Source organism: Centruroides vittatus, unplaced genomic scaffold (genome assembly GCF_030686945.1).
Source record: "Centruroides vittatus isolate TY-2023 unplaced genomic scaffold, ASM3068694v2 contig_221, whole genome shotgun sequence".
Classification (NCBI taxonomy): Eukaryota; Metazoa; Arthropoda; class Arachnida; order Scorpiones; family Buthidae; genus Centruroides; species Centruroides vittatus.
In genome coordinates this window covers 1,443,201-1,468,523 of record NW_027121377.1, presented here as the reverse complement: position 1 = coordinate 1,468,523, position 25,323 = coordinate 1,443,201, and the positions used below count along the sequence as shown (strand labels likewise).

At 31.6% G+C, this 25,323-nt stretch overlaps 1 protein-coding gene across 1 annotated transcript in view; it reads left to right on the top strand.

The window, feature by feature from the left end:
• The window catches only part of LOC136970890 (glutamate receptor ionotropic, delta-2-like), a 35,153-nt gene extending 17,764 nt beyond the window's left edge, over positions 1 to 17,389 (top strand). The window contains exons 3-9 of the mRNA XM_067265392.1: positions 13,102 to 13,199; positions 15,012 to 15,102; positions 16,094 to 16,252; positions 16,320 to 16,467; positions 16,533 to 16,762; positions 16,835 to 17,088; positions 17,167 to 17,389. Of these exons, the coding sequence (XP_067121493.1) occupies positions 13,102 to 13,199; positions 15,012 to 15,102; positions 16,094 to 16,252; positions 16,320 to 16,467; positions 16,533 to 16,762; positions 16,835 to 17,088; positions 17,167 to 17,389 (1,203 nt within the window). The remainder of the gene's footprint in view (positions 1 to 13,101; positions 13,200 to 15,011; positions 15,103 to 16,093; positions 16,253 to 16,319; positions 16,468 to 16,532; positions 16,763 to 16,834; positions 17,089 to 17,166) is intronic.
• Positions 17,390 to 25,323: the final 7,934 nt, after the last annotated feature.

Sequence of the window (25,323 nt, the reverse complement as noted above, 5' to 3'; positions counted from 1 at the left end):
ATCCTCACATCGTAATTTACTCCACTCCAGCACATTTATCACGTGAGGAACTCTTAACCCATATATACGAACAAAATTATATAATAAATAAAAATTACTTTGAAAAAGAATTTTGCGACCAATTTAAAATTAAATTAACATGGGAGGGAAAGACGCTCCACATATAAACTGGGCGGTGGAAGTTTCGCCACAGTTAAGAAAATATTTACTTACGGAGGGTAAAATAAATCTGCAATGGTCTCGCTGTCGTGTAATGGACTTCTGTCCAGTATTACAATGTTTTCTTTGTTGCAAATACGGACACTCAACTAAATATTGTGAGCAAGAAACAATTACCTGCAGCCAATGTGCTGGTGAACACTCGTATAAACAATGTCCCAATAGATCCACAAAACCAAGATGTATTAACTGTCACCACAATAAATACAGCGATATAAACCATAATGCTCGAAACAGCTCCTGTCCAGTTTATCAACGAATAAAAAATACAATAATCGAACGTACTGAATATGGCTTTTAACAACTGCAATTACTTACGTTTTCTACAAATAAATTTGGGGAGAGGAATTTCTTCAACATCTCAACTGGCATCCATCTGTCACAAATACGATGTTATATTTATACAGGAGCCATATTGTATACGGAACTACCCGGCTTGTTTACCCACTCGATATCCGATTCTAAAAGGTACTGATCTATATCCTTGGGCTAGAACTGAGCCACACCGAACCAATTTAAAACAGCATTGTCAATACTAACCTCTCTATTCTACATCGAATGAATGTATCAAATGAACACCTTGTATGTAACGAATTATATTTTAATAACAACACCTACATTATTATCAATATTTATTGCCCACAGCATGAGGACATGAATTTAATGATTAATAATATACAGAATATTATTAATAAATTCCAACATGCAAAATTCAGTATTGTAGGAGATATCAACGCACACTCTCCTACATGGGGAGGAAACCAGCAAGACAACCGTGGATAAATTTTTGAGGAATTTCTTGCTTCTAACGATCTACAACTACTAAACAATCCACTTTCACTCCCCACTTATGTCTCCAGACATGGTACCACATGGATCGACATTTCAGTTTGCAGTCCTGAATGCATGGCTAAAGTCAAGGATTTGGAGAGTACACCGTAAAAGTAACCTTAGCGACCATGCATACATCTCTTTTAATCTAAAAATTAATGATAACTACGCAACCACTACAACTAAGGAAAGATTCAACATTGCCCTCGCCGATTTGGACAGCATAAATTATCTGTTAAATAACATGCTAGCATATGACTTCAATGACTCCATTGATATAATCGCTTAAGTTCTTGAAAATAACATTCGCAAAATTAATTATGCCTGTAATAGGTATATTCCTAAAACCTCTCCTAAACATAGATCTGTCCCTTGGTGGAACAGTCGGCTCTCAAAATTACGTAAAATCAACAACCTTCTAAGGAGGCAATTTCAATCATGCAGAATTGAGCCACACCGAACCAATTTAAAACAGCAATATTACGATCACCAGGTTATCTACAAAAAAAAATAAAAGATGCCAAGATCTTATCCTGGCGGAAATACTATAGTGCTGCCTCCTCCAACCTATGGGAATACCTAACAAAATTATGCACTAACAAACTACGGAAAACCCAAATTTTAACTACTGCTGATCCGGAATCAACGAATCAGCTGATAACTGACCGTTGTCTCCTAGATACCTTAGAACGGTAAATAAATACCTTCCACATTAATGACAATGCTAAAGAAGATACTCCATGGCAAAGGAAATTAAGACTGGATAGAACCCCCTACACCAATAATGTTCATTCTCCAGATTTTACTTATCATGAAATAAACAACTCTTTCTGCAGACTCAAAGATGGTAAATCCCCTGGAATTGATGGCATAAACGACACAATTGCCAAAAACATATGAAAACTTATTCCCTATCAAATATTGCAACTTTATAATACCTGTTTAAGCTTGGGGATATTTCCAGCCCCATGGAAAACTGCAAAATTAGTACCTGTCCCTAAACCAAATAAGACTAATGAACTCAGGCGGATCTCATTACTATCAGTCTTCGGTAAAGTCCTTAAGCGACTAATAACAGATCGCTTAACTTGGCATATTGAGAACAAGGCACTCCTTAGGCACTATTCAATACGGTTTTATGCAGCAAATTTTCTCTTTAGATGCTATTTACGATGCTGTACAAAATATCAAAAATCTACTAGATAACCATAAATACGTGCTCGGTGTTAGTTTGGATATATCTAAAGCGTTCGACAGTGCCTGGTGGCCTTTCATACTCCTTCAACTAAGGAAAACTGATTGCTCATCAAATATATATCATTTATTTGCAAATTATCTTCAAATGTCGCAAAGCTATACTAAAATATGGAGCATGCTGTGTTGAACGCAACATTGTACGAGAATGCCCATAGGGATCAGTTTGCAGACCTCTGCTATGGAATTTAACTTTTAATGCTATTTTACAAAACAACTTTGGATATGACTCAGCTACCGCCTATGCAGACGATGTGCTAATTTTTATTGGTGGGAGATCTCGTGCATTATTGGAAAAACGTGGCATCGAGATACTCGAAAAAATATATCAATGGGGAAACAATACAAATTAAACTTTAATCTGAATAAGACTATAAGAATCGTATTCAACAAGCCACGGCAACCCAACTTATACCTTCGCAAACCTTCAATCAAAATGAATAATATGCCGATTAAAATTGAAAAAAACATTAAATATCTCGGCGTAGGGATAGATTTTAGACTTGGCTGGGAAGATCATGTCAAGTATATTGCTAAGAGAACAACCTTAATCTTTCATGCTTTCTCGCAAATTGCTAGGAAAAATTGGGGATTCACATTAGACGCTATAAATATTATTTATGACCAAATTTATATCCCAATTATTACTTACTGTTGCTGTAGTTGGGGTAACGCCATTCATAAAGTTCACCTACATCGAAAAGTAATATCTTCACAGAGGAAAGCACTGATTTTAATAACGAGAGCATATAGGACAACTCCTACTTGTAGCTTACAGGTACTAGCTCGAAAACCTCCAATTACAGAGATTACCCAACTCGAACACAACATACACCAACTGAAAATAGGAACAAATATTTGCACTTCTACCGGTGAAATTAGATCGGAAAACTATGAAAATCATAGTCCAATTGCTGAAAGTCTACCTCCATACATTAACGACCTATTTTGTATTGATCCTCCCACACAACCCGACTTTGAAATTTATACTGATGGTTTTGGAATCGACGACTCCATCGGTTGTGCTTTTGTAGTCTACGAACACAACATGGAAATACACAATGTAAAAGGCAAGTTACATAAAGCAAGTACGGTATTCCAGGCTGAACTGCTAGCTATATTCATGGCTACCTACTGGATCGAACTCTACAAGAAATATAATAACGTCCATATAATTAGTGATTCATATTCTGCTATTCAACTTCTTCGTAGTAGAAAACCGCACCCTATTGCCACTCGCATTCATTACTTATTCTACAATTCTACCAATGAATATAGCATCACTTGGACAAGAGGACATTAGGGATTAATAGGAAACGAACGTGCGGATCAATTAGCTAACGAAGCCGCCAGGGATATGACTACTTGCACTATATATAATAAGATCTGCCGGAGAAGTGTCAAAAAATTATTATACAATGATATACTTCACCGTTGGAAAAATAACTGGACTCAAAAACATAATAACATTACTTTCAAATTCGTACCAAATGTTAAAAATTTCCATGATACATACAAATGGGTTAAACCAAGTTCTCCTCTCACCCAATTTCTTACTGGACACGGTAAATTTTCCAATTACCTTCAGCGTTTTACGAACAAAAGCAATGCCTTATGTGTTATCTGTAATCTTCAAGATAACATTGACCATTATATATTCGAATGCATTTCTCTCAAAACGGAACGTCTCAATCTAAAAATCACTATAAACAGCTACAATATTGATTGGGCATGTGATCACGACGTCTTCATTAAAAACAAGGAAATCTTCAATGCTTTCTACAAACTCATTAAAAGACACGAGACCATTGCCGCACGTGCCACTAGGGATTGATTCGAGTACGTTTAAAATCAATCCTCCTATTATATATCTTTATATTCGTTGCTTCTGAGTATACTTGCTGCGCCTGAACTCTGAAACTACCCTCGTAATCTTTAATGTTGTATGTGTTTCAAACTCCAAAATTCTTATTGTAAACGCAATCTCGGCCACTTTCATTTCTTCACCACCTTCATTGTGCAACACTTTCTTGGTCACTTGGATTGTCTTGATTCCATTTCTATTTTATATTTCCACAATACAACATATATTATTTAATTCATCATTCTCTTGGTCTTCACTAACTCCTACTTCGCGGACTGTGTAACATCTCCTGAAGAATTGACTTCGTTACATTGCTGCTATATGAATAATTTTTCACACACTATAAATAAACTGTCATACACATTTTATGTAGAGTAGACTTCATTTCCTTGCGACTATATGAAATGGAAAATGGACTACGTTTCATTGCTGCTATTTGAATAAACTGTCATACACTAGTACCCAATGCTTTTCTTTCTGTTGTCGTCCAAGAAAGTTGATCTCAACAATAACCTTCATAGGACCTTATTAGGATCAACTGATGCATAATAACAACAGGACATCCTGCTGCTATTGTAGTCATTCTCTGCCGCTGGTAGCTTTCCCAAGTACAGGGTTCATCAGATAAGTACTACTCGCAAACACATGTGGATATGTGGATACTGACTGTGACCAATTGAAGAACATAAATTTAGTCTATCAGAAACTGTATAAATAAACTTAATTGGAATAAACACGATACATGTAACAATCATTGAGACCATGTAGATCATAAATATAGTGTATCAGAACTCTACTAATACACTTATTTGGAAAGAACACCTCCTATGGTATGCTCTGCTCTAAGACTCTAGTTTTTGAATTCAAGAAACCCTTTTAGCTCTATATCTAAGGACTCAACAAGTTTGTGAGCCTTACTCGAATGTTTTCCAAGAAAATGCTATCAGGATCTCTGGAACTTTGGAACATCCACTTCACATTCCTTGCAAGAATTTTTGGACAACTAAATGAAATGAACTTTGCTAGTCGACAATTCGACGTCTCCTGGTGTATTCTAATTTGCAGTGCAGTATACACTATACTATGCACTGCCTTTCTACGACAACCATTCCAGGTGTTCTCTGTATTACGGCATCTCACAATGCTATCGCTGTTTTGCTACGTGTATTCAACATATCACCATCTGTACTACGTATGCTGGAATAATAATACGTATATCTACCGCTACTCATACAGGAACACTTGGCTCATTGACTGTCTTTGGTTGCCATGCTTTCTTACTATTAATATTTAATTTAATTTAATTTAATTTTTTTAGGTTAAGTTTAAATTATTTTAATTTAACTATTCTTAATATAGTATTGTATCATTCTATCCTAAAGTCCAGTTGGAATGAAATGCCTACTGGAAATCCCTATATTGTAACTTTGCCAGGCCTTCTGGCTGGGTACCCCACTTCATGCCACTACCATGTATCATAACAATCTTCACCATCTATTCTACTCTGTCGATCTGTAAACAAATACCTGCAATTCAATCTGTCCTTTTGTATAAATTATGCCTTATGTAACTACTTATTCTTATCTTCTGTAATTCCATTACGCATTGCAACTCATGTAACAACTATGATACGACCATTCCATCTAGATGTTAATTCTTTTTATTTATTTATTTATTTATTTATATTTATATACCACAAAAGCTGCAAAATGTTACACTCAGCTATGTTTTGACAATACTGAGTACGCGCGTATGTGTCTTAATAAAAATTGAAATCAGAAAATGTTCAGGACAGAAGATGGGACCTTGCTCCTTTGCAGGTTGATTTGTAGAATTTTCAATTGATTGTTGGTCTGAGTCGTGATGGAGTGTGAGCTACTGACCATAATTGGTTCTACTTACTGTGTTGAATTTTATTCTGTTAGTTATAGGACAGGTAGGATCAAAAGCATTATGATCTGTCCTAAGTTTCCTCTCATCTGGCAGCTCACTATTTGCATTTTTGCAATCAGAAAAGTTACATCAGCAATAATTACATGTTGGCAGTTTTTTCTTATTCTTCCTTTGTGTACAGTAGTACTTGTTCTGCTGTTACTCCTTGCTAACTTTTTGTAGGCATTTATTTTGTTCATAAGCCACTGTAATGACATTGTTGTCGTCGATCGAGTTTGGTATATTCAGTAAGATAACTCTTGGCTGTCTGCCAGTAGAAACAGTACATTTTATTTTGCCCCTGAGCTATCAATGTTGTTGATTGCATTCATAAGTGTCTCACCCCCTTCATGTGTACCAACACGCACACAGATCCCTTCGTTCTTGATATTACTAACAGATTTAACCCGAACTTTAATCTGCTGCGGTTGATGGTTTTCATAATGATAGCCTTTACTTTCTTGATATCAAGCGTGGATTCTGAGTCGCTCTCTCCCTTTGCATAGACTAGAACAGCATGACTGCTGCTTGTTCTCTCTTTAATCAGCTTTTGGCCGAGGGTCTGGTTTATCACCTACGCTGTATCGCTTCGACGTATGCAGTTACTTTTTTGCACCACCGCAGAGTAGGACATCTCCCCACTGTTAGTGTTGGATTTAGTAGCGGGCTCCTGAGACGAGCGTAGTTCACGTTGGATCCCAAACATTTGGGCTACGCATGAATGTAACCGTGTCACCCTCAATCTAACTTCCTTTCTCTCTTTTGTTCTAAGGTTTCTGCTGTAAGTTTCAGGCAGAAGGTTCATTATCCTCCCCAGCTGGCGACTAGCCTCTTCAAGGATTGTATCATCGAGCGAACCAATGACAACAGTAGGTTCAAGAGGCACACTCATCTTCACTGTCTCTGAATCAATTTGCGGTTGTTGATCGGCTGGCTCCAATACCACAAGAAACTTAAATTAATCCGGAACAAACGATATATAACTAGCACACTAGCTACCAGAAGCAGAACGACATGCACCAAAACAAGAGACCAGATTAGGGTCAGTTGGGGGAACATAAAATAACGAAGTGAAACAAAAACAGCGATATCAGTAGATAGAGCAATTAATCCTGAATAAAACGGTGTACTACACGACCAGAACGACCCAAAAGCAGCGCTATAGCGAACGAAATAAGTGATCGAATCAGGGTCGTGTAGGGGAGTAGGTCAACCACGTGGCAAGGTCAGTGTCCTTTGACCCTTTGTTCGTTGTCGTCACTATAACTCAAGAAATAATAAAATTAAACAAAATTACCACGGTACTAGTAATATAGCACCATCTAACCAGTAACTAACTAACAGCACCAACAGCCTAATAAATCGGCCAGGTGGCCAGCCGAAATTTAGCCAACAACGGTCGCAATAACGGATAATCTAAGAAACGAAAAATAACATTTGATATATCAAACAGGACGGCATTGGCGTGCTTTCATTGGAAGTGGTGGAAGCAGCGCTTCCACCTTCCAATGACCTTCCCTTGTATTTTCTAAAATATAAATTTTCATATTTTAACGTACTTTGAATTAATTAAAATTAATATTTTATAATATTGTAACCGTATTATGTATCTTATTAGAAATTTTTATACTATATGTGAGAAAAACCATAAGATTGCTATTGTATATTCGAATATTAGTGGCGGAATGGAAGCGCTGTATTGTCGAAACTGGGTCAGCTTCCAAGCAGCCAGATTATAGCATTTGTGCATGTGCTTTACAGAGCACCAACCCCACCCGGTTTAGCTAGTAGAAGCTACATCATAACCCTTCCAACGATTCCATCCCTTAGCCCGGGGTTGGGCATTCATACATTTTGCGGCTCGTGACGCATGAAATGTAAATAAATACAGTAGAACCTCGATTATCCGGACCTATATTATCCGGATTTTCGATTATCCGGATTGTTCAAAATAAACAAAAATTCTACGAATTTGCTGATTTGCACTTGGCGAATTGCGACACTATTTATGTACAGGTACAGTACGTACGTGATGGAATGCATAAAACAAAATTTTGAAAAGACCATTAGTAAATTCCAGTAACAGTAGAAAGTGGTATAGAAGACATTGTGGAAGCAATAGCACAAATTTCAATATGTGTTGAATGTGACGAAGAAGATGTAACCGAGTGGTTAAATTGCGATGCGAACGATCCTGGATTCTAAATTTTGAATGATGAGGAATTAATTAAAAAAATATCTGCCTCAGATGAACAAGATCGAGAAGACGAAGAGATTGCGAAGTAAGAGATATTGGTCCTACATATTCTGAAGCTTTTCAGTGCTTAGATGTCGCCATGAAGTGGTTTGAGAGCTAAGACGAGTGTAACTCAGGACCACCTATATGTCTTAAAAGTATTCGCGATTTAGCAGCTTCAAAAAGAACAGCTAGCTTTAAACAAAAATCGTTAATTGAATTTCTTAATAAAAAATAATTTAATATGGAAGCTATATGTAAATCTAGACAAAAAAAATTATTCATACTATATGCACTGTCAATTATTATTTTCTTCGATTATCCGGATTTTTCCTTATCCGGACTACCTTCATCCCCAATTAGTCCGGATAATAGAGGTTCTACTGTATATCAATTTTCTAGCTTAAGGAAGTATGCAGCAAAAACTGAAACGTTATTTTCTACAACTCATGTATGTGAATAGCTTTTCCTGCAATGAATTTAGTAAAAATTAAAACAAGAAACCGGCTAACAGACACATCGGAACTAATTTAAAACTACCAGTGACGAATATTTAACCAAATACAGTCAAACCTGTTTTTGTGCAATTTGTTTTGTGCGATTTTTTTTGTGCGGTATATAAAAATTTCAATCAAATTGGAACATAATTGACTCCTGTAAAATTTTTTAAAACTCTATTGGTTGTTTTCTATGACATCAGCAGGTTTTTTTTATTTTTTATTCAGTAAAATTTTTTTCTCATACCTTTTTTCGGTTCCCTCTTATTTTAATGGCATAAAAATCATAAATATTATGTTATATTTGAACAGATGCGGTAAGTTAGCTCCCCTCCAGCTTTAGACTGCAGGTATAAAATTTCACGTTTTGTTAAATGAAATAACACTTCCTGCAACTATATTTATCAAATATGATCATTTTTTTAAGGATGATTTTTAACTTTTTAATGTTAGATTCGTATTTAAGTGGAAATAATTAATTAATATAAAAAATAAAATTCTTAGAGGATTTTTTCCATTAGGGATTGAAGAAAAAGGCCCAAGGAGTTAAAAAAGCAATTCCTAGTTTTTTCGTACGGTTTTGAATTATTTTCTACGTGAGACTTTTTTAATGCGGTTTCTGTCACCGCATAAAAAATATTTTTTTATTGTGTTGCGAAAACTATTTTTTTTATAGCCACTCGTGAAGTTTCGTGCGACTTCTTTTTTATTCGTTTTCTTTATGCGGTCCCTATTCACCACACAAAAACAGGTTTGACTGTATTTTCAATATATTACGTTTACATCACTTCCTGAAGCTAACTTAAGTATACCTATGCTAATTTATAATTATATATAAATAAATAATTCTGATTTACCAACATTTTTTTTCTCTTTCTCTTGTATTCGGCCTGCATCAGTTCAAAAGTCTTAAAATGCGGCCCTTACATAGAAAAAGGTTGCCCATCCCTGCCTTAGCCACTGGCAGAAAGCTATCTGACTAAATGAATTGTTTAAGATTTAAAAAATAGAGTATTCAATGTTATTTACATGTACGTGTTTTTGCAAACTTATATTTAATTATAATTTTCTTTTAATAAATAAACACACCTGATTTATATTCGCTGAGCTTATTGTTTTATTCCGAACGTTTTCAGCCTACTACAATAGGTAATCTTCAGGCTTTACATTTTTTGTTTGAAATGGTAACATTCGAATTTATTTGAATTTGTACTTTAAGTTAACGGATTAACATACTCTCAAAATGCGTTGCTAGTTAACGAAAGACAAAAACATAAAGTAAAAACGTAAAAATAAATAATAAAATACAATAACTGAATAATAACAAAACATTTTACATCCGAATTAATTAAGTGTTAATACTAATTCCTATAAACTCCAGCTCATATTTTTATGGATTATCAAAACCCATACTCTTTTCAATTTTGTACTTCCAAGCCGATGGTAATGCATTCTCATCTTTTGAGTTTAAGCATCTGTCCCTCATTTTACTTTTGTAATTTTCTATTTTTTCCATTTCCATCTCGATGGACGGTGAATGTCCTGTTTTAACTATCTTTGCCTCATTCCATTTGACTACCGCTCCGTCCGCCTGCGCCATACTCGCCAAAATCGTGCTGTTGAGTCCCTTACTCACATTATATTTATGTTCCTTTACCCGTACTTTGAGGCTTCTTCTTGTCACTCCTATATAATCTTTATCAATTCCTAATTGTTGGTACTCATACGGTATACTGTATACACCCGTTTGTTCCTCTATTCTAATTTTGTCTTTATCATTTCTTAATAGTCTATAAATATTGGGTGCTCGTTTGTAAATTATGTTTGTGTTTTTGTATTTTCCCAATTCCTTCACCACCTTCCTTCTTTGCTCATTGTATGTAAACTTGTTTAAAGTTGTGGTGTCGTTATTCGTTGCTGTTATGTACTTTTTCGTTTCCTGTAACTCTTGATGAGGCCTTTGATTGTGGACATTTTGTATCCCAAATTCTTTGCTACCAAAACGTAGCAAAGAATTTGGAATACAAAATGTTAAGATAGTTAAAACAAGACATTCACCATCCATCGCGATAGAAATGGAAAAAATAGAAAATTACAAAAGTAAAATGAGGGACAGATGCTTAAACTCAAAAGATGCGAATGCATTACCATCGGCTTGGAAGTACAAAATTGAAAAGAGTATGGGTTTTGATAATCCATAAAAATATGGGCTGGAGTTTATAGGAATTAGTATTCACACTTAATTAATTTGGATGTAAAATGTTTTGTTATTATTCAGTTATTGTATTTTATTATTTATTTTTACGTTTTTACTTTATGTTTTTGTCTTTCGTTAACTAGCAACGGGTTTTGAGAGTATGTTAATCCGTTAACTTAAAGTACAAATTCAAATAAATTCGAATGATGCCATTTGGAACAAAAAATGTAAAGCCTGAAGATAGCCTATTATAGTAGGCTAAAAACGTTCAAAATACAGCAATAAGCTCGCGAATACAAATCAGGTGTGTTTATTTATTAATACATAATACAAATTGATATGATACAAACAATGATAGAAAAACTTTTTTTTTTAATTTTTTATAAACTAACTCTATTTGGTGATTTTTTTCCGCAAAGTCGTTAATTACTTTATTATAAATGTCGCTGATCGTCGACTCCATCAACGTATTTGAAAGCTCTTTTTCTATCGAAAGCAACGCTAGCGACGACAATCCTTCTTCTGACCGAGTGTTTCTGGCTAATGTATGAATTTGATTCGTGGTCGAAACACCGCGCTCAACAGACCCACTGGTAGATGGTACCGTAAAAATTAATGATATTAAATCATATAATTTTTTTAGTACGTCTTTGTTCGGATCGACATTAAGTATAATATGTTTTATGTTTAAGAGTTACTTGTCAATATAGTCCGGACACGAATAAAAATATTGCGATTCGCTACGTAATTTAGATAAACTAAATAATTTTCCATAAAATTTACTTCATTGAAAAAATTAAAGCACTCTTGGAAAATTTGTTTTTTCATAATATTAAAACTATTAACATCTAAAAGTGATGAAAATTCTAAAGATCTTATTTCTGTTAATCTATCAATATAATCTATATATATAATCGAGACGAGTTGATAATAATAATAATAATAATCAGCGCAGAGCCAAAACGGTTAAAAGTTGAAAGTTGAAATTTGGTACACAGTTGGGGTACGTCACAAGAACGCACACTAAGAAGGGATTTTTCGAAATTCCTCCCCACGGGGGGACAGGATTAAAGCTTCTATATACATTATCGAGACGTGTCCAAACGGTTAAAAGTTCAAAGTTGAAATTCGGTACAGAGTTAGGATACGTCACGAGAACGCACGCTAAAAAGGGATTTTTCGAAATTCCACCCCACGGGGTGTTAAGACTGAATTCCGTCCCAGAGGGTCAGGATTAAGTCTTAACACTTTCATCAACGATGTAAGTGTTAAGTAACAATGGAAGTGTCAACAATGGAAGCGTTAAAAATAGAAGCGTCAACAATGGAAGTGTTATGTAACAATGGATATGTTAAGAACACAAACGGTTAGGAGTTGAAAGTTGAAATTTGGTACATTGTTAGGGTACGTCACGAGAATGCACACTAAGAAGGGATTCTTCGAAATTCCTCTCCACGAGGGAGAGGGACAGTATTAAGTCTTAACACTTCCATCAACGATGAAAGTATTACGTAATGTTAAGTAACAATAGAAGTGTCAAGTAACAATGGAAGTGTCAAGTAACAATGGAAGTGTCAAGTAACAATGGAAGTGTCAAGTAACAATGGAAGTGTTAAGTGACATCGGAAGTGTCAAGTAACAATGGAAGTGTGAAGAGAAAGCAACGTGCAAGACGCAGATGCGGATTTTTTCGTTTTTGCGGAAAATCGAACATATTTTTAGACTCATCTAACAATTCTCTAATTAGTCTAGAAACAGGGGGACTTAATTCTTGCATTCTGTGAAAACGGGTAAGGTTAACTATAACGTAATAATCTTAATCTTCGCTACCGTTACTTTTGCCCGAGCAACGCCGGGCCTACCTGCTAGTTACAGTTCAATTAACATTGCTTCTGGATAATTCTTGAGCTCTGATGAACAGTTAGATTAGAAGAACATAACAAGTTTTGTTTATTTATACACAAACCCATTTTAAATAGTTAGATAAATAACAGATTAAGCTGACTAATATTGATAAATTATATATATATAGTATTTTATAAATGGTTTATCTTCCTGTCTTTTTTCTCAGCATCCATTATTTATGCAATTTGATGAAACCAAAACGAAACTAATAGGTGGATTATGGTTTCCTATATTTAAGGTTATCCAGGAAAAACTAAAATTTAGGTACGTTGCATACTAATGTTTACAATTAAAAATATTTCATCTGTTCGCAATATTTTATCTCACCATTGACACGTGTTTTACACTTAATAAAATTATTTTTACTTATTAAGACTTTCTTTTATAATTTAAGTATATAAAATTAGTTGTCTGGACTGGGTTACTGATTCATCATCGCCGAGAGCAAACTGCTTAACCTAAAGTGGTGAAATTTGATACACAGTTAGGGTAGGTCATAAAAATGCACATTAAGAAGGAGGAAATTCCCTTGCAGGGGGAGAGGGAGAGCATTAAGGCTTAACCTGAAGAACAGCTTTTACTGTACTATTTTAGATGCGATTTTTTAATTTTTAACTACGTTTATACTTCATTGAGTACTTAGGTATATAAAATTGCTAACATTTTAGACATTGTCATAAATATTTTTATATATTTCGATTTTTTATCCAAATGTTATAACCGTTTTAAATTGGAATTTGCTATTGCATATTAGTTCTATTATAGAACGATTGTAAACGTTCTAGAAAAGTGATCAAATTGAAAACAGTTTGACTCTCAGCAATTTTCATTGTTCTCATTGGTAGGTGTTATATAATAATTACTATGGTTGTTGAAATACTAAATATAAATGGTGTTTGCTTGCAAAATCCGTGCAGGCGAAGTCGCGGGTAACAGCTAGTATATCCGAGACAATTAAAAAATAAATGAAAATATGTAGGCCTATTGTTTTCATAAAGTTGAGAACACGACATACAATTTAAAAATGTGCAATGTTGATCTTCACTATCAAATTCAAATAAAATTATATTTTTTAAATTATTTTAATATGTTATTAAAGAGAGTGTTTTAACCAATTATTTACATTTTATTTTATAATAAACATGCAGATGAGCCCCACGTTGCTCAGGGAAGTAATTTAATTCTCATTATAATGGAGAACTAACTTACTTGATGATAACCTTACTTGAACAAAATGATTAATTTTAAATTCTAAAATCTATTAAAAACTTGTTTAATGTTAAATGTTTCTGTGTGTTGGTGTATTTGATCAGCAACCCGTTGTTTGAGTATTGTTTGTGGGATAAGGTTGTTGTGTATAATTGTTCTTTTTTGATCAACAACTCTTTGTTCCGTGAGAGTGAGGTGAGAATATTGTTGTGTGAATTTATGGTGTAGTTGTTGTCTGTATGGTCATGTTTGTTTCGAGTTTTGTGATGGTGTAGTAAGTACACATGATAAACTTGTTCATTTCTATTGTCTATTTTATATGTTGGCGTGGTTTGCCAGCCTTTGTGGTCTGTGCATGCATTGCCACAGAAACACCAAAGCTAGGTTGGTTCCTCACATCTGTTGAGGGCATTGCAGTAGCCATGCTTGGGCCAGTGCTGCTGTCGCCACCGGTAACCAAGGGAGACTGTGGCCTATTTTTCGAACGTGAGCCTCTGCATAACCCACGAACGCGGACCATGTTAAAGATAAGCGTTCGAAAATTTTTCCGTTAAGAAAAACAACTTTCACTTTGAGTGAAGTTTTTGTGTTCGAACCTGAAGAAGGTCTGTGAAGCTTTCCGGAAACGTTAGTTGGTAGCAAAATTAAGCTGTATGGTAAAGGTTTTTGTGGAGCATTTTGATTTATGACAGTAAGTGCAGTTTGAGTGATAAAAGTTATGGTGATTATTATTATTATCAACGTATCTCTATTATAGTATAAGAAGATATAGAAAAACTTCAAAATACATCTTTAATATTTAATATTAAACATTAAAGATGAAACTTTATCTCATCATATAAATTTCTAATTATAGAATTTAATTAGTTATTTTATAGTGCATCCAATAGATTATTATTTAGGATATTTAAATGAAAACGGAACCTGGACAGGAATATCAGGAAAACTTGCTTATCATGTGAGTAAATATAAAATACGTGTATCTAAAATAAGTTAACATGTAAAATAATCATTCGACGAACATCTGATTGTTTCTCTTATTAAAAATAATCGTCCAAAATCTATTCTTTTATACAAGCAATATAATTTGTCAAATTGCAAATAAAGTAGTTTATTCTTTTGAGTAAAGTATTGTGATAGATAATTATCGCAATAAACTAAACATCGATCGTTGAAGTACATTACACCCCCCTATAACACGGGTTCATATAAGACGGATTCGTATAACACGGCTGAAAAATTGTGATCGTGTTCGTATAACACGCTAAAAGAGGCTCGTATAACACTGTAAAAAATGAGACAGATTGTCATGGCCGACTCGTGTCTCGACAGGATTAGTCGAATCTGGACCAATAGTGGACGAGCAGCGGAGCTACTTGAGAACTACCAGCATAGCGAGGATGCTGATTGGATGACCGCTGTCCAGCGGCCATCCAATCAGCGCAGTATGAAAATTGTGTTTTCTTGTAAAAAAAAAAAAAAAAAAAACATTTATTATGCAACGGCCATAAAAATTGTTGTCATGTAGTGCCTTAAACCTGATTACTAAAGAAAGTTATTTTAATTAAATATAACAAGTTAGTTAATCGCTTTGGCTCATGCATTTGTAAAATCTAAGTAACTCGTAAACATGGACTCATAACACGGAACGTATCTATCGTGTTATACGGGGGTCTACTTTATTAACTCATTTTACTTAGAGAAACTTCTGGAATCTATGTAAATATAAGATTGCGTACAAAACGTGTCTTATTCTTATAAATTTATCTTTCCATTTATATTTCAATACTCTGTTAATCGTACGATAATATGAAAATTTATCAGAAAACCTATCACAATTTCGTAGTGCACAACAATTTTATTAATAGGAAAAATATTGTTTGGAAAATTAAAATTAAGATGTAAATTTAAAACACGTTTCTCCTTAATAATTAAATTTATAATTTTAGAAAGCTGATGTGGTTTTTTCTGGTATGGAAGTTAACTATGAACGCTTTTGTGCGATGGATTTTTCGTCTGTTTATGCATCCATTCCAGAAGTTTTTATCATCAAAGCAGCAGATAAAGTTTCTGATTGGAATTCTCTAACTAAGCCATTTTCCTTAGAAGTAAGTAACTATAAAATATGTTGAACCCTATTTATCTAAAGGTGTAACTATATTGTTGATGTAATAGATATGGATTGCAGTATTTTTGACTGTATTCATATTCGGTCTGGCCCTACATGTAGTTCTTCAGAAGGAATTAGTTGAAAAGCAAACTCGACAACGTTGGACACGTTGTCGAACTTTATGGAATTTATTTTGCACATTTTTGGGACAAGGTAAAATTCTTTAATTATGGTGAAACAATGGTTTGAAAATTAAATATATATTTAATGCCATTTAGGACTAAACGTAGAAACAGTAAAAAGGTTTGCATCCAGATTTATGATAGGCCTGTGGTGGTTATCGATTGTTGTTTTGGTATGTGGTTACAGCGGAGCATTAATGTCATTTATGACGTGTCCTTTAACTGAACCCTTTCCAAGAGATTTTCCGGAACTTGCCGTTTTTGTACGAAATGGGAAGTATTCATGCGGAACATACCAAGGACTTGCTACATGGAAAGAAATCTTGGTAAGTGTTTTGAATTACAAGATTCATACTTTTTAATGGCTTTGCATGTGACAAGGTAATTATTAATTCTAGCTGTCGAAGTCTGAAAATATCAAAACTTTAAAACAAAATATCATAGAAAATAATAATTTAATGACTGTGCCAAAAGCCATTGTGAAATTGAATAAAGAACGATTTGCTTACATAATGCCTAAATTTGTGATTGTTCAGTTTATCAGTAAAGAAGAAATGCATAAATATGTCATTTCAAAAGATTACCTTCGTACGGTGCAGATTGCCTTGCCAATTAGAAAAAATTTTCCATTCAAGAAGAATTTAACCAATATGTAAGACGAATTTATATATTTATTTTTATAATACAATTTATATTTTTTCTTAATTTAATAACAGTATCTTGTTAATAGAGTAACTCGCTTGTTCGAAGCTGGAATTATAGAAAAATTATTACAATTCAATGCTGTGGAATCGTTACCGTCGTCATCGCAATTTCAAGCTTTATCAATCGAAGATATTAAGAGTCCATTGTTATTTATGGGTGTTGGATATTTATTGTCTTTAATGTGCTTAACATTTGAACTGATGTTCGCAAATATAATTAACAATATCAATTGCAAAAAGCTGTATTAATTTTGAAATTTGCTAAAACCATCCTATTAGTGATTTCATTTAATAATTTATTTATAAATTTAGCACGCATAAAACTAATCTTTTTACGTTTTGCATTGTCGATTAATTACACTAAATAATAGGTATTGTTTTAATATAAATGATACTCAATAAATTCTTAGGATTATTAATGTATAGAGTGTTACTTAAATTTCTATTTTTCACAATGAATGGAAAATTTAAGTTTATATAAAAGCTATACCTTTGTATAGCTTCTATGGTTTAAAATTAACTATGAATATAACATGTTTATATAATTAAACATGTTATATTCGTAGTTAATTAACACTAATAATTGTTGTTATGGAAATTTCATTTCTTTGAAATTTATACATTTTATATAAAAGTAATTATAAATTTCTTTTGAATTAAAATATATTATTTACTGCAGGAATTTTGGATTGGGTTATAAAATATCTGAAGTCAACTGAATTATTATATTCCTTTTTCGTATTATTTAAATAAAAAATACGTTAGCTAATATTATAATGAATGTTGTGGAAAATCTTACTTTTTCCGATGCAAGCAAACGAATATTAATTAAATAAAATTATAAATTTATCTATAAGAAAGTATATAATACGTGGTATGAATATTTAAAAACATTATTCACCTTTGCAAAATATAATATTAAAATTATAAATAATTTACAAAGTATATTATTTAAAAACTAATAATACAGGTTATTTAATTTGGGATGAAAATTGAAAATATTGTGGATGTATAAATTCCCGCTATTGTCTGTCTGACTGTCTGTCCATTTTTAAGCTCGAGAACAGAGATAGTTACATGAAAGTGGAAAACAGATGTCGCTAGCCTTGGAAGAGCAGTCCCGAACTAACTATACAGGAACCGTCAGTTTCCAGAGTGAAGTAATATGAATTCAAAATTCTTTCTGAAAGAAGTTAGATAGATGAAAAACGCGACTCAATTGCTAGAATAAATGTATGATGTACAGGAGCAATATGGTATTAATTTGAGGAGAGCATATAATTGAAATTAAATAATTAAAAAATATGAGTTAATTGCAGCCCGGTATTGTTGCATTGTCACAAAACCGGGCTGCAATTATTTATGCAAATTATTGTGCAATGAATTACGAGATACTGAATTATTATATAACTAGCAGATTTGCCCGAGCAACGCCGGGCCTAAGTAACGATAGCGAAGATTAAGATTATTACATTATAGTCACAAAAAAAGAGTAATTTCATCAACGAACTAAATAATTCTAAATAAAGGTCGAATTTCAAAATCGAATATTCAAATATTGTTCAATTTTCACGACGTGTTCTGATTATATCGTTTGATTTTCATCGAATGTTCTAAAGAAGAAAAGTCGAGAAAAACCGAACTAATTTGTTTAAATTTGAAAATCCAATATGTTCTAACATATTACTCTTTTTCCTTTTTTTTTTCTCAGTGCCTGTAAATCAGTGCCCGTTTCTTGCTGTCGCTTTCTCTTGTTCTCCATTGTTATTTAACACTTCCATGGTACTTAACACTTTGGTACTTAAATTTGGTACCCTGTGTACCGAATTTCAACTCTCAACTCTTAACAGTTTTAGCGAAAATTAAGATTATCACGTAATAGTCAACCTTACCCGTTTTCGCAGAATGCAAGAATTGAAACCCCTGTTTCCAGACTAATTAGAGAACTTTTAGATGGGTCTAAAAATATGTTCGATTTCCCACAAAAACGAAAAAACTGCATATGCGTCTTGCACGTCGCTTTCTCTTAGCACTTCCATTGTTGACATTTCCATTGTTGACACTTCCATTGTTACTTAACACTTCCATTGTTACTTAACTCTTACATTGTTGATGGAAGTGTTAAGACTTAATCCTGTCCCTCTCCCCCGTGAGGAGGAATTTCGAAAAATCCCTTCTTAGTGTGCGTCCTCGTGACGTACCCTAACTGTGTACCAAATTTCAACTTTCAACTCCTAACCGTTTGAGCTCTGCACTGATTATTATTATCATCAACTCGTCTCGATTATATATATAGATTAGCTTAAATGCTGTTGAATTTCATTATATTTCTTCATTAAGAAAATCAATTGTGCTGATCTCTCATGGGGTACTTACAAGCTATTGATCACTGTTTTGGGTGAATTGCACGAAAATATTTAAAAATTTTATAAAAGTATTTTTATTTGCATTAAGTATTCTATTGTAAATTGGAACAAAATATTTTTTCAAATTAAATATTTAAAAAATACATTTGATAGAAATAAAATCAATGTATTTTTCCTATTATCTAGTATTTCAGACAGGAAAAATATGTGTATTGGATTGTTTTAAAAATGTTATTTCTTATTTAAGAAACATCAATATTTACTCATTAAGTGTAATATAAATTAAGATATATTGAAATATGTACTGTTTTCTAATTTGTTTTCTGTGTATAATGTAGTAATACAATTATGTATATTTTACAGATAACATATAATAAATAGAAGTTTGTATCACAGCTCATAACAACATTTGTGGTCTATTACTAGAAAATTATTTATTTAATATTATAGCAGTATATCTGATAAACTGTGATAATATTAGTTTTAGTAATTCGTTACACTTTGGAGTATATTTTAGTTTTTGCTATAATTTTTTATTTTATAGGATTACAGAAGTAATTTTACATTTTATAAGAACATATACTTTTAATTTCATCCTTAAACTTATTTAATTTTTTTGTCATATCACCAAGAACGTTACAAATATGATAAAGTACACTGACTAACAAACTATGTGAATTATTAACAATATATTTCTGATCTAGTTTTTGATATTTTAAAACATAACAACAAGAAAAATAATTTTGAAAACTATGAATTAAAGTTTGTTTAGTACTTGATAACAAAAAAAGTAAATCTTAATGTACTGTACCTGATCTTTTAGCTCATATAGAATGTTTGTTTATTTTAACTTATGACAACGTAACACTTGGGTGATCTGTGTAGGGTGGGGTCCCTCCCGGGAGGTCTTTTTAAGGGAAACTGGCCCCTATTTAGGCTTTATAGACATGGAGAAAACCTAAAAGACTCCACATGGCCAGCCTGTCCGAGCGAAAGGCAAACCAACGACTGAACTCCCAATGTTCAGGGAACGAAGACTGCTTGGCCACTGGTTGGTTCTCATGCAGAATGTCATTTTTAAATAGTTGGTATTTTAAAACTATTTTCATATCTAATTTAAGTTTATGCTTCTTAACAAATTTATCTTTGAGAATTTGAAATTTCCTTATTTTATTCCAATCGAGATATTTTAGAAAACTATTTATGAATTTTTTGTCTAATACTTGATGTTCTGAAACTAAATTTAATTTTGCGTGTGTCTAAAATGTTTTTTGATAAATAAAGTAGACAATATTTAATTTTTTATATTAATTCTCAGTTTAAAACATATCCGAATTCAGAAATGAACTTGCAAATCAAGTCAGTTCTTTGACTTATAACATCCCACTTAACATGATTGTTGATATGTCAAATAGTATTTCCATATATGAATAATTTTAATTTTTTACATTTTTGTTTAAGTAAGAAAGAATTTATAACTTGATAACTGTACACAAATTTAAAATAATCTAAAGTAAATGAATGAATTTTTGGTCAATAATTTAAATTACAATTAGCGTGTTTATCCTTCAAATTTTCCTGTAAATGTTCGTGATCTGATAACATCACCTGAAATTCTTCATTACAATTATTAGAAAAAGTATCTATATCCATTTCTACATAACGATTTATTTTAATCAATAAAATATTTAATACTTTTTTGAATATCAAATAAAAAATGAATACAGCACCTTTACCATAATAGCAATTAGTATATAATAAAGTATTACTATTTTCGATAATAACACTTGAATAACGTATACATTATATGAATTTGAATAGGTTTAGTAAAACTTGAGTTAGGATCTAATGTGTTTGAAGAAACTTCTAAATTTGATTCAAAATCTGCATATATACAGGTAAGGTGAAATATAGAAATTGCTGTTTCTCCGCTTAGAGTAGAAAATATTCAATGTTTATAATTAGAGCATACTTTTACATGTTCTTTGAAAGTACATTTCCGTTAAATATACTTTCAAAAAACCATAAAAGTATATTTAAAGCCTTCTCTTTGTAAGCCATTGAACATTTTTAAAAAGTTTTTGTATTCTTGATTTTTCTGACATTAGTCAGTTAAAGTTTCTAATTATGAATTAATCTAATTTATGTAGTAACAAACTAGTTTTTTAAAAACTATATTCACTTATACAAATGAGATAGATTAAAGTTCTTCATATCCGAATACATGAATTGTTAAACAATTATTTTAAGAAATTTGAACTAAAATATTTACAAAAAAAAATTTATTATTTATTGATATCAGGACCATGTTCTGTAATTAAGTTTATTATTAATAAATATAAAAATGATAATATTAAAATTAAACACACAGTACTTACAAATTAGTTTGAAACATTTTTTTCTTTATTATTTTTCAAGAAGAACGATCGGTGACTAAAAGAGTATTAAAATCCCTGCATATTTATGTCAATATTATAGATTAAAATATAGTTACGAATATGCAAACGTAATCTAATCCTGTTCCTTGTAAATAAAAAAAATTATGTTAACTTATATATCTTGCTAATAGAAAAAAAAAACAAAACACTAGTTAACTGATAACTCAAGGTTACAGAAAAAAATTGTTTCAACCTATATATTTCTGGGTTAAGAAAGCTGTTCAGAAAATGTTGGCTTGACCCATTTCTCCAAGATAAAAAAAAAAAAAAAAAAAAAAAAAAACAAAATACTTAAGGATATTTTTCGAACAATGCCTGACTTATTTTTTAGGTTTGAAGAAATATTTTAAATACAAACTATTTTCCTTGAACATTGTATAAATAGCAGTTAATTTCGAGTAACCACCATAAAGCATTTAATTGAAATCCAACAATAATATAAAAAAAATATGTTTTTCAAAAATTAGCAGTAACGATTTCTTCAATACTACAAAAATAAATACTAAGTATTGTTTTATCCTCATGTACTGTGTACATGAAAATTAAGTGAAATAAATCATACTTCTCAAAACAACAAACACTGACTTACTAAAACTTCATTGTAAACAGTATATGAGGATTAATGGGAAAATAATGCCTTACAAAACAACAAACTCTGAGATACTTAACCTTTATTGTGGGCAGTATATAAGGATTGAATGAAAATATATTTCAGAAAACAACAAAAACTGAGTTACTAGGAAATTTATGATTTTCGCATCATCGATCAATTTTAGTGTCATTGTCCTAAAATTTAAATACATATTTATTTGTAATGAAAATCCTGTTTCTAGTGGAGGTGAAAATTGAAATGTTTGAAAAAGAGCATTTCAAAATATCTAAATTTTGGAAGTGTATATCCATTCATTAGTAGTGCAAATACATTCAAAAACTCCATTGAATGAAGGGGTTTGTAATGAAATCGCCTGCTGCTTTCAAAAAGGAATTAAATACTTGACTGTTTACTGATTTCTCAATGTAGCTCTATAGTTTTTGGGAAAATAATGTTGCTGTTGAAAACAAATCAGAAAGAAACATTTTTTTAAATGAAAAAGTCGGTTTATTTTATATAATTTGCAATGAATATGCACTTTTGGCAATATGCCACTATTCAGTTTTTATTTTATTAAATATATCGGCAAAAAACTATGTAAGAAATTACAGAATGTATGAAATTTATCACATGCGTACAATTTGTTTTTGCAAAAAAAATAATTATTCAAAAATTAAAATAGTGACAGCTGAAATAATTAATTATTAAAACCGTAGTGTAGAATAAATAACACTGAAATAAATTTTAAAATAAATTAATAAATAAATATAAAATGTTATCGAAATAAGTAGACAGTATAATAGAAATACTGTAGAAATATAATTGTTTTCGTTAAAACGTATAAAATTAAGAAAAACTGAAATTAAAAATTTAAATAAATACAGTCAAACCTGTTTTTATGCGCTCTTTTTATGTGCGATTTTTATTTGTGCGATTTTTTTTATGCGAATTTTTAATTTGTGCGATATAGTTGGCGACTAGTCTCGTGCGATTCGTCATGTCTCACGTTGACTTATTATAGCTAAATAAACTTATTATAGCATAAATGCACTTATTATAGTAATATTATTGCATGAATATGCGAAAAATGAAATAATTTACTTTTTAAGTCAACAAAACACCACCTGGACAAAAATATGTAAAACAGACGATAGACCAGACGATGCAGTCAAGTGCTGACATCTGTTGTCAATAAATTCTATTTCGTACGGTTTTGAGTTATTTTCTATGTGAGACTTTTTTTATGCGGTCCCTGTTGACCGCATAAAAAAAATATTTTTTAATTGTGTCGCGAAAACTATCATTTACAGCCATTCGTGAAGTTTCGTGAGATTTTTTTTATGCGTTTTTTTTTTAATGTGGTCCCTATCCCCCGCATAAAAACAGGTTTGACTGTATACTAATTTCCCTACAATAAAATAATAAAATTCTTACAGTTTCTGTATTTCCGAACATCTTTACAAATCCAAATATATTTGTAATCTACATCGACCATATAATTCTAACCGTATACCTATTTTTTATACATCATAATTAATATTATTAAATTTATAATTGTAATTTCATCTAAAATTTCTACATTAACAACTTGCATCTCTGATTATTCTTTTTCACTTAATCTATATTTACAATTCCATTCCAATCTCTCCTTTTATACTTTCCCTTCCCTTTCCTTCTATAATGCTTCTCCAGGATTGGTGGATTTCCCTTCCGGTATTGTTATTTATTCTTTCTGTTTGTCTTATCATATTTATATGTTTATATAATTAACGTTTATAATTATTTTCTTCTTTTTTCCTTATTTTAACAGTATTTAAATCAATTTCGCAACCGTCCATATTACAATGTTCAGCCACTGCTGAATTTGCATATATTCCTTTTATTGCTCTAATATGTTCACTTATTCTTATTTTTAATTTTTTTTTTTTTTTGTTTCTCCAATATATGTGTTCTTTGGGTTACAATTACAATTAAATGAATATACAGCACCTTTTTCCTCTGTTATATCATATTTTTCTTCTTTTCTATAACACAAATATTTTTTATTTGAATTTATTTTTTTTTATTCTTATTTTTTATTTTTTTAGGTATTAAATTAATTCTACTTTTTACAACTTTTTTAATTCTTTCAAGTAAGTTTGGTACATACTTTAATTTAACAAATGTTTTTTCTCTGTCCATTGATTTTGATTGATTGTCATTACGTAATTTTTTATTCCATTTATTTAATAAACATTTTGGGTAGTCATTTAAAATAATTTTATTGTCTTTAAATTAATCTGTTTATTTTAATTTTGAATTATAATTGTAACAAAAAAAACATTTTAATTGTTAATTGTAGAAAGTGCTTTTTGAATGCCTGCTGAGGAGGGACAAACAAGTCCGAAACACAAGCTTAAAGTGTATGTGTTCAGGTGAACTAAATAAAAAATATTATTTCTGATCTGTAAGACTAAATATCTGCATCCATAATATTCCAGTATAATAAGTCCTGTTAATTGATAAATGTACTAGTATACAAAGATAAATTTAAGTTATGATAAAAGACACAAAGGCATAGTAATTGAAGTTGTTTTTATATATTTATACAACAGTTATATGTATTACCGTCGGCCATGTATTACATTTTATATTTACTTAAAAATATTAAATCTCTCTAAGCAAATTTAAGAGTAATCTGGTCGTGTCAACAATTTCCCGTGGAAAATATTGGCCACATGTTAACTGTCTGTAATCTGTCTCAACTACGTAAGTTGATAGCGGTATAGACGACACGGTGTCGATAAA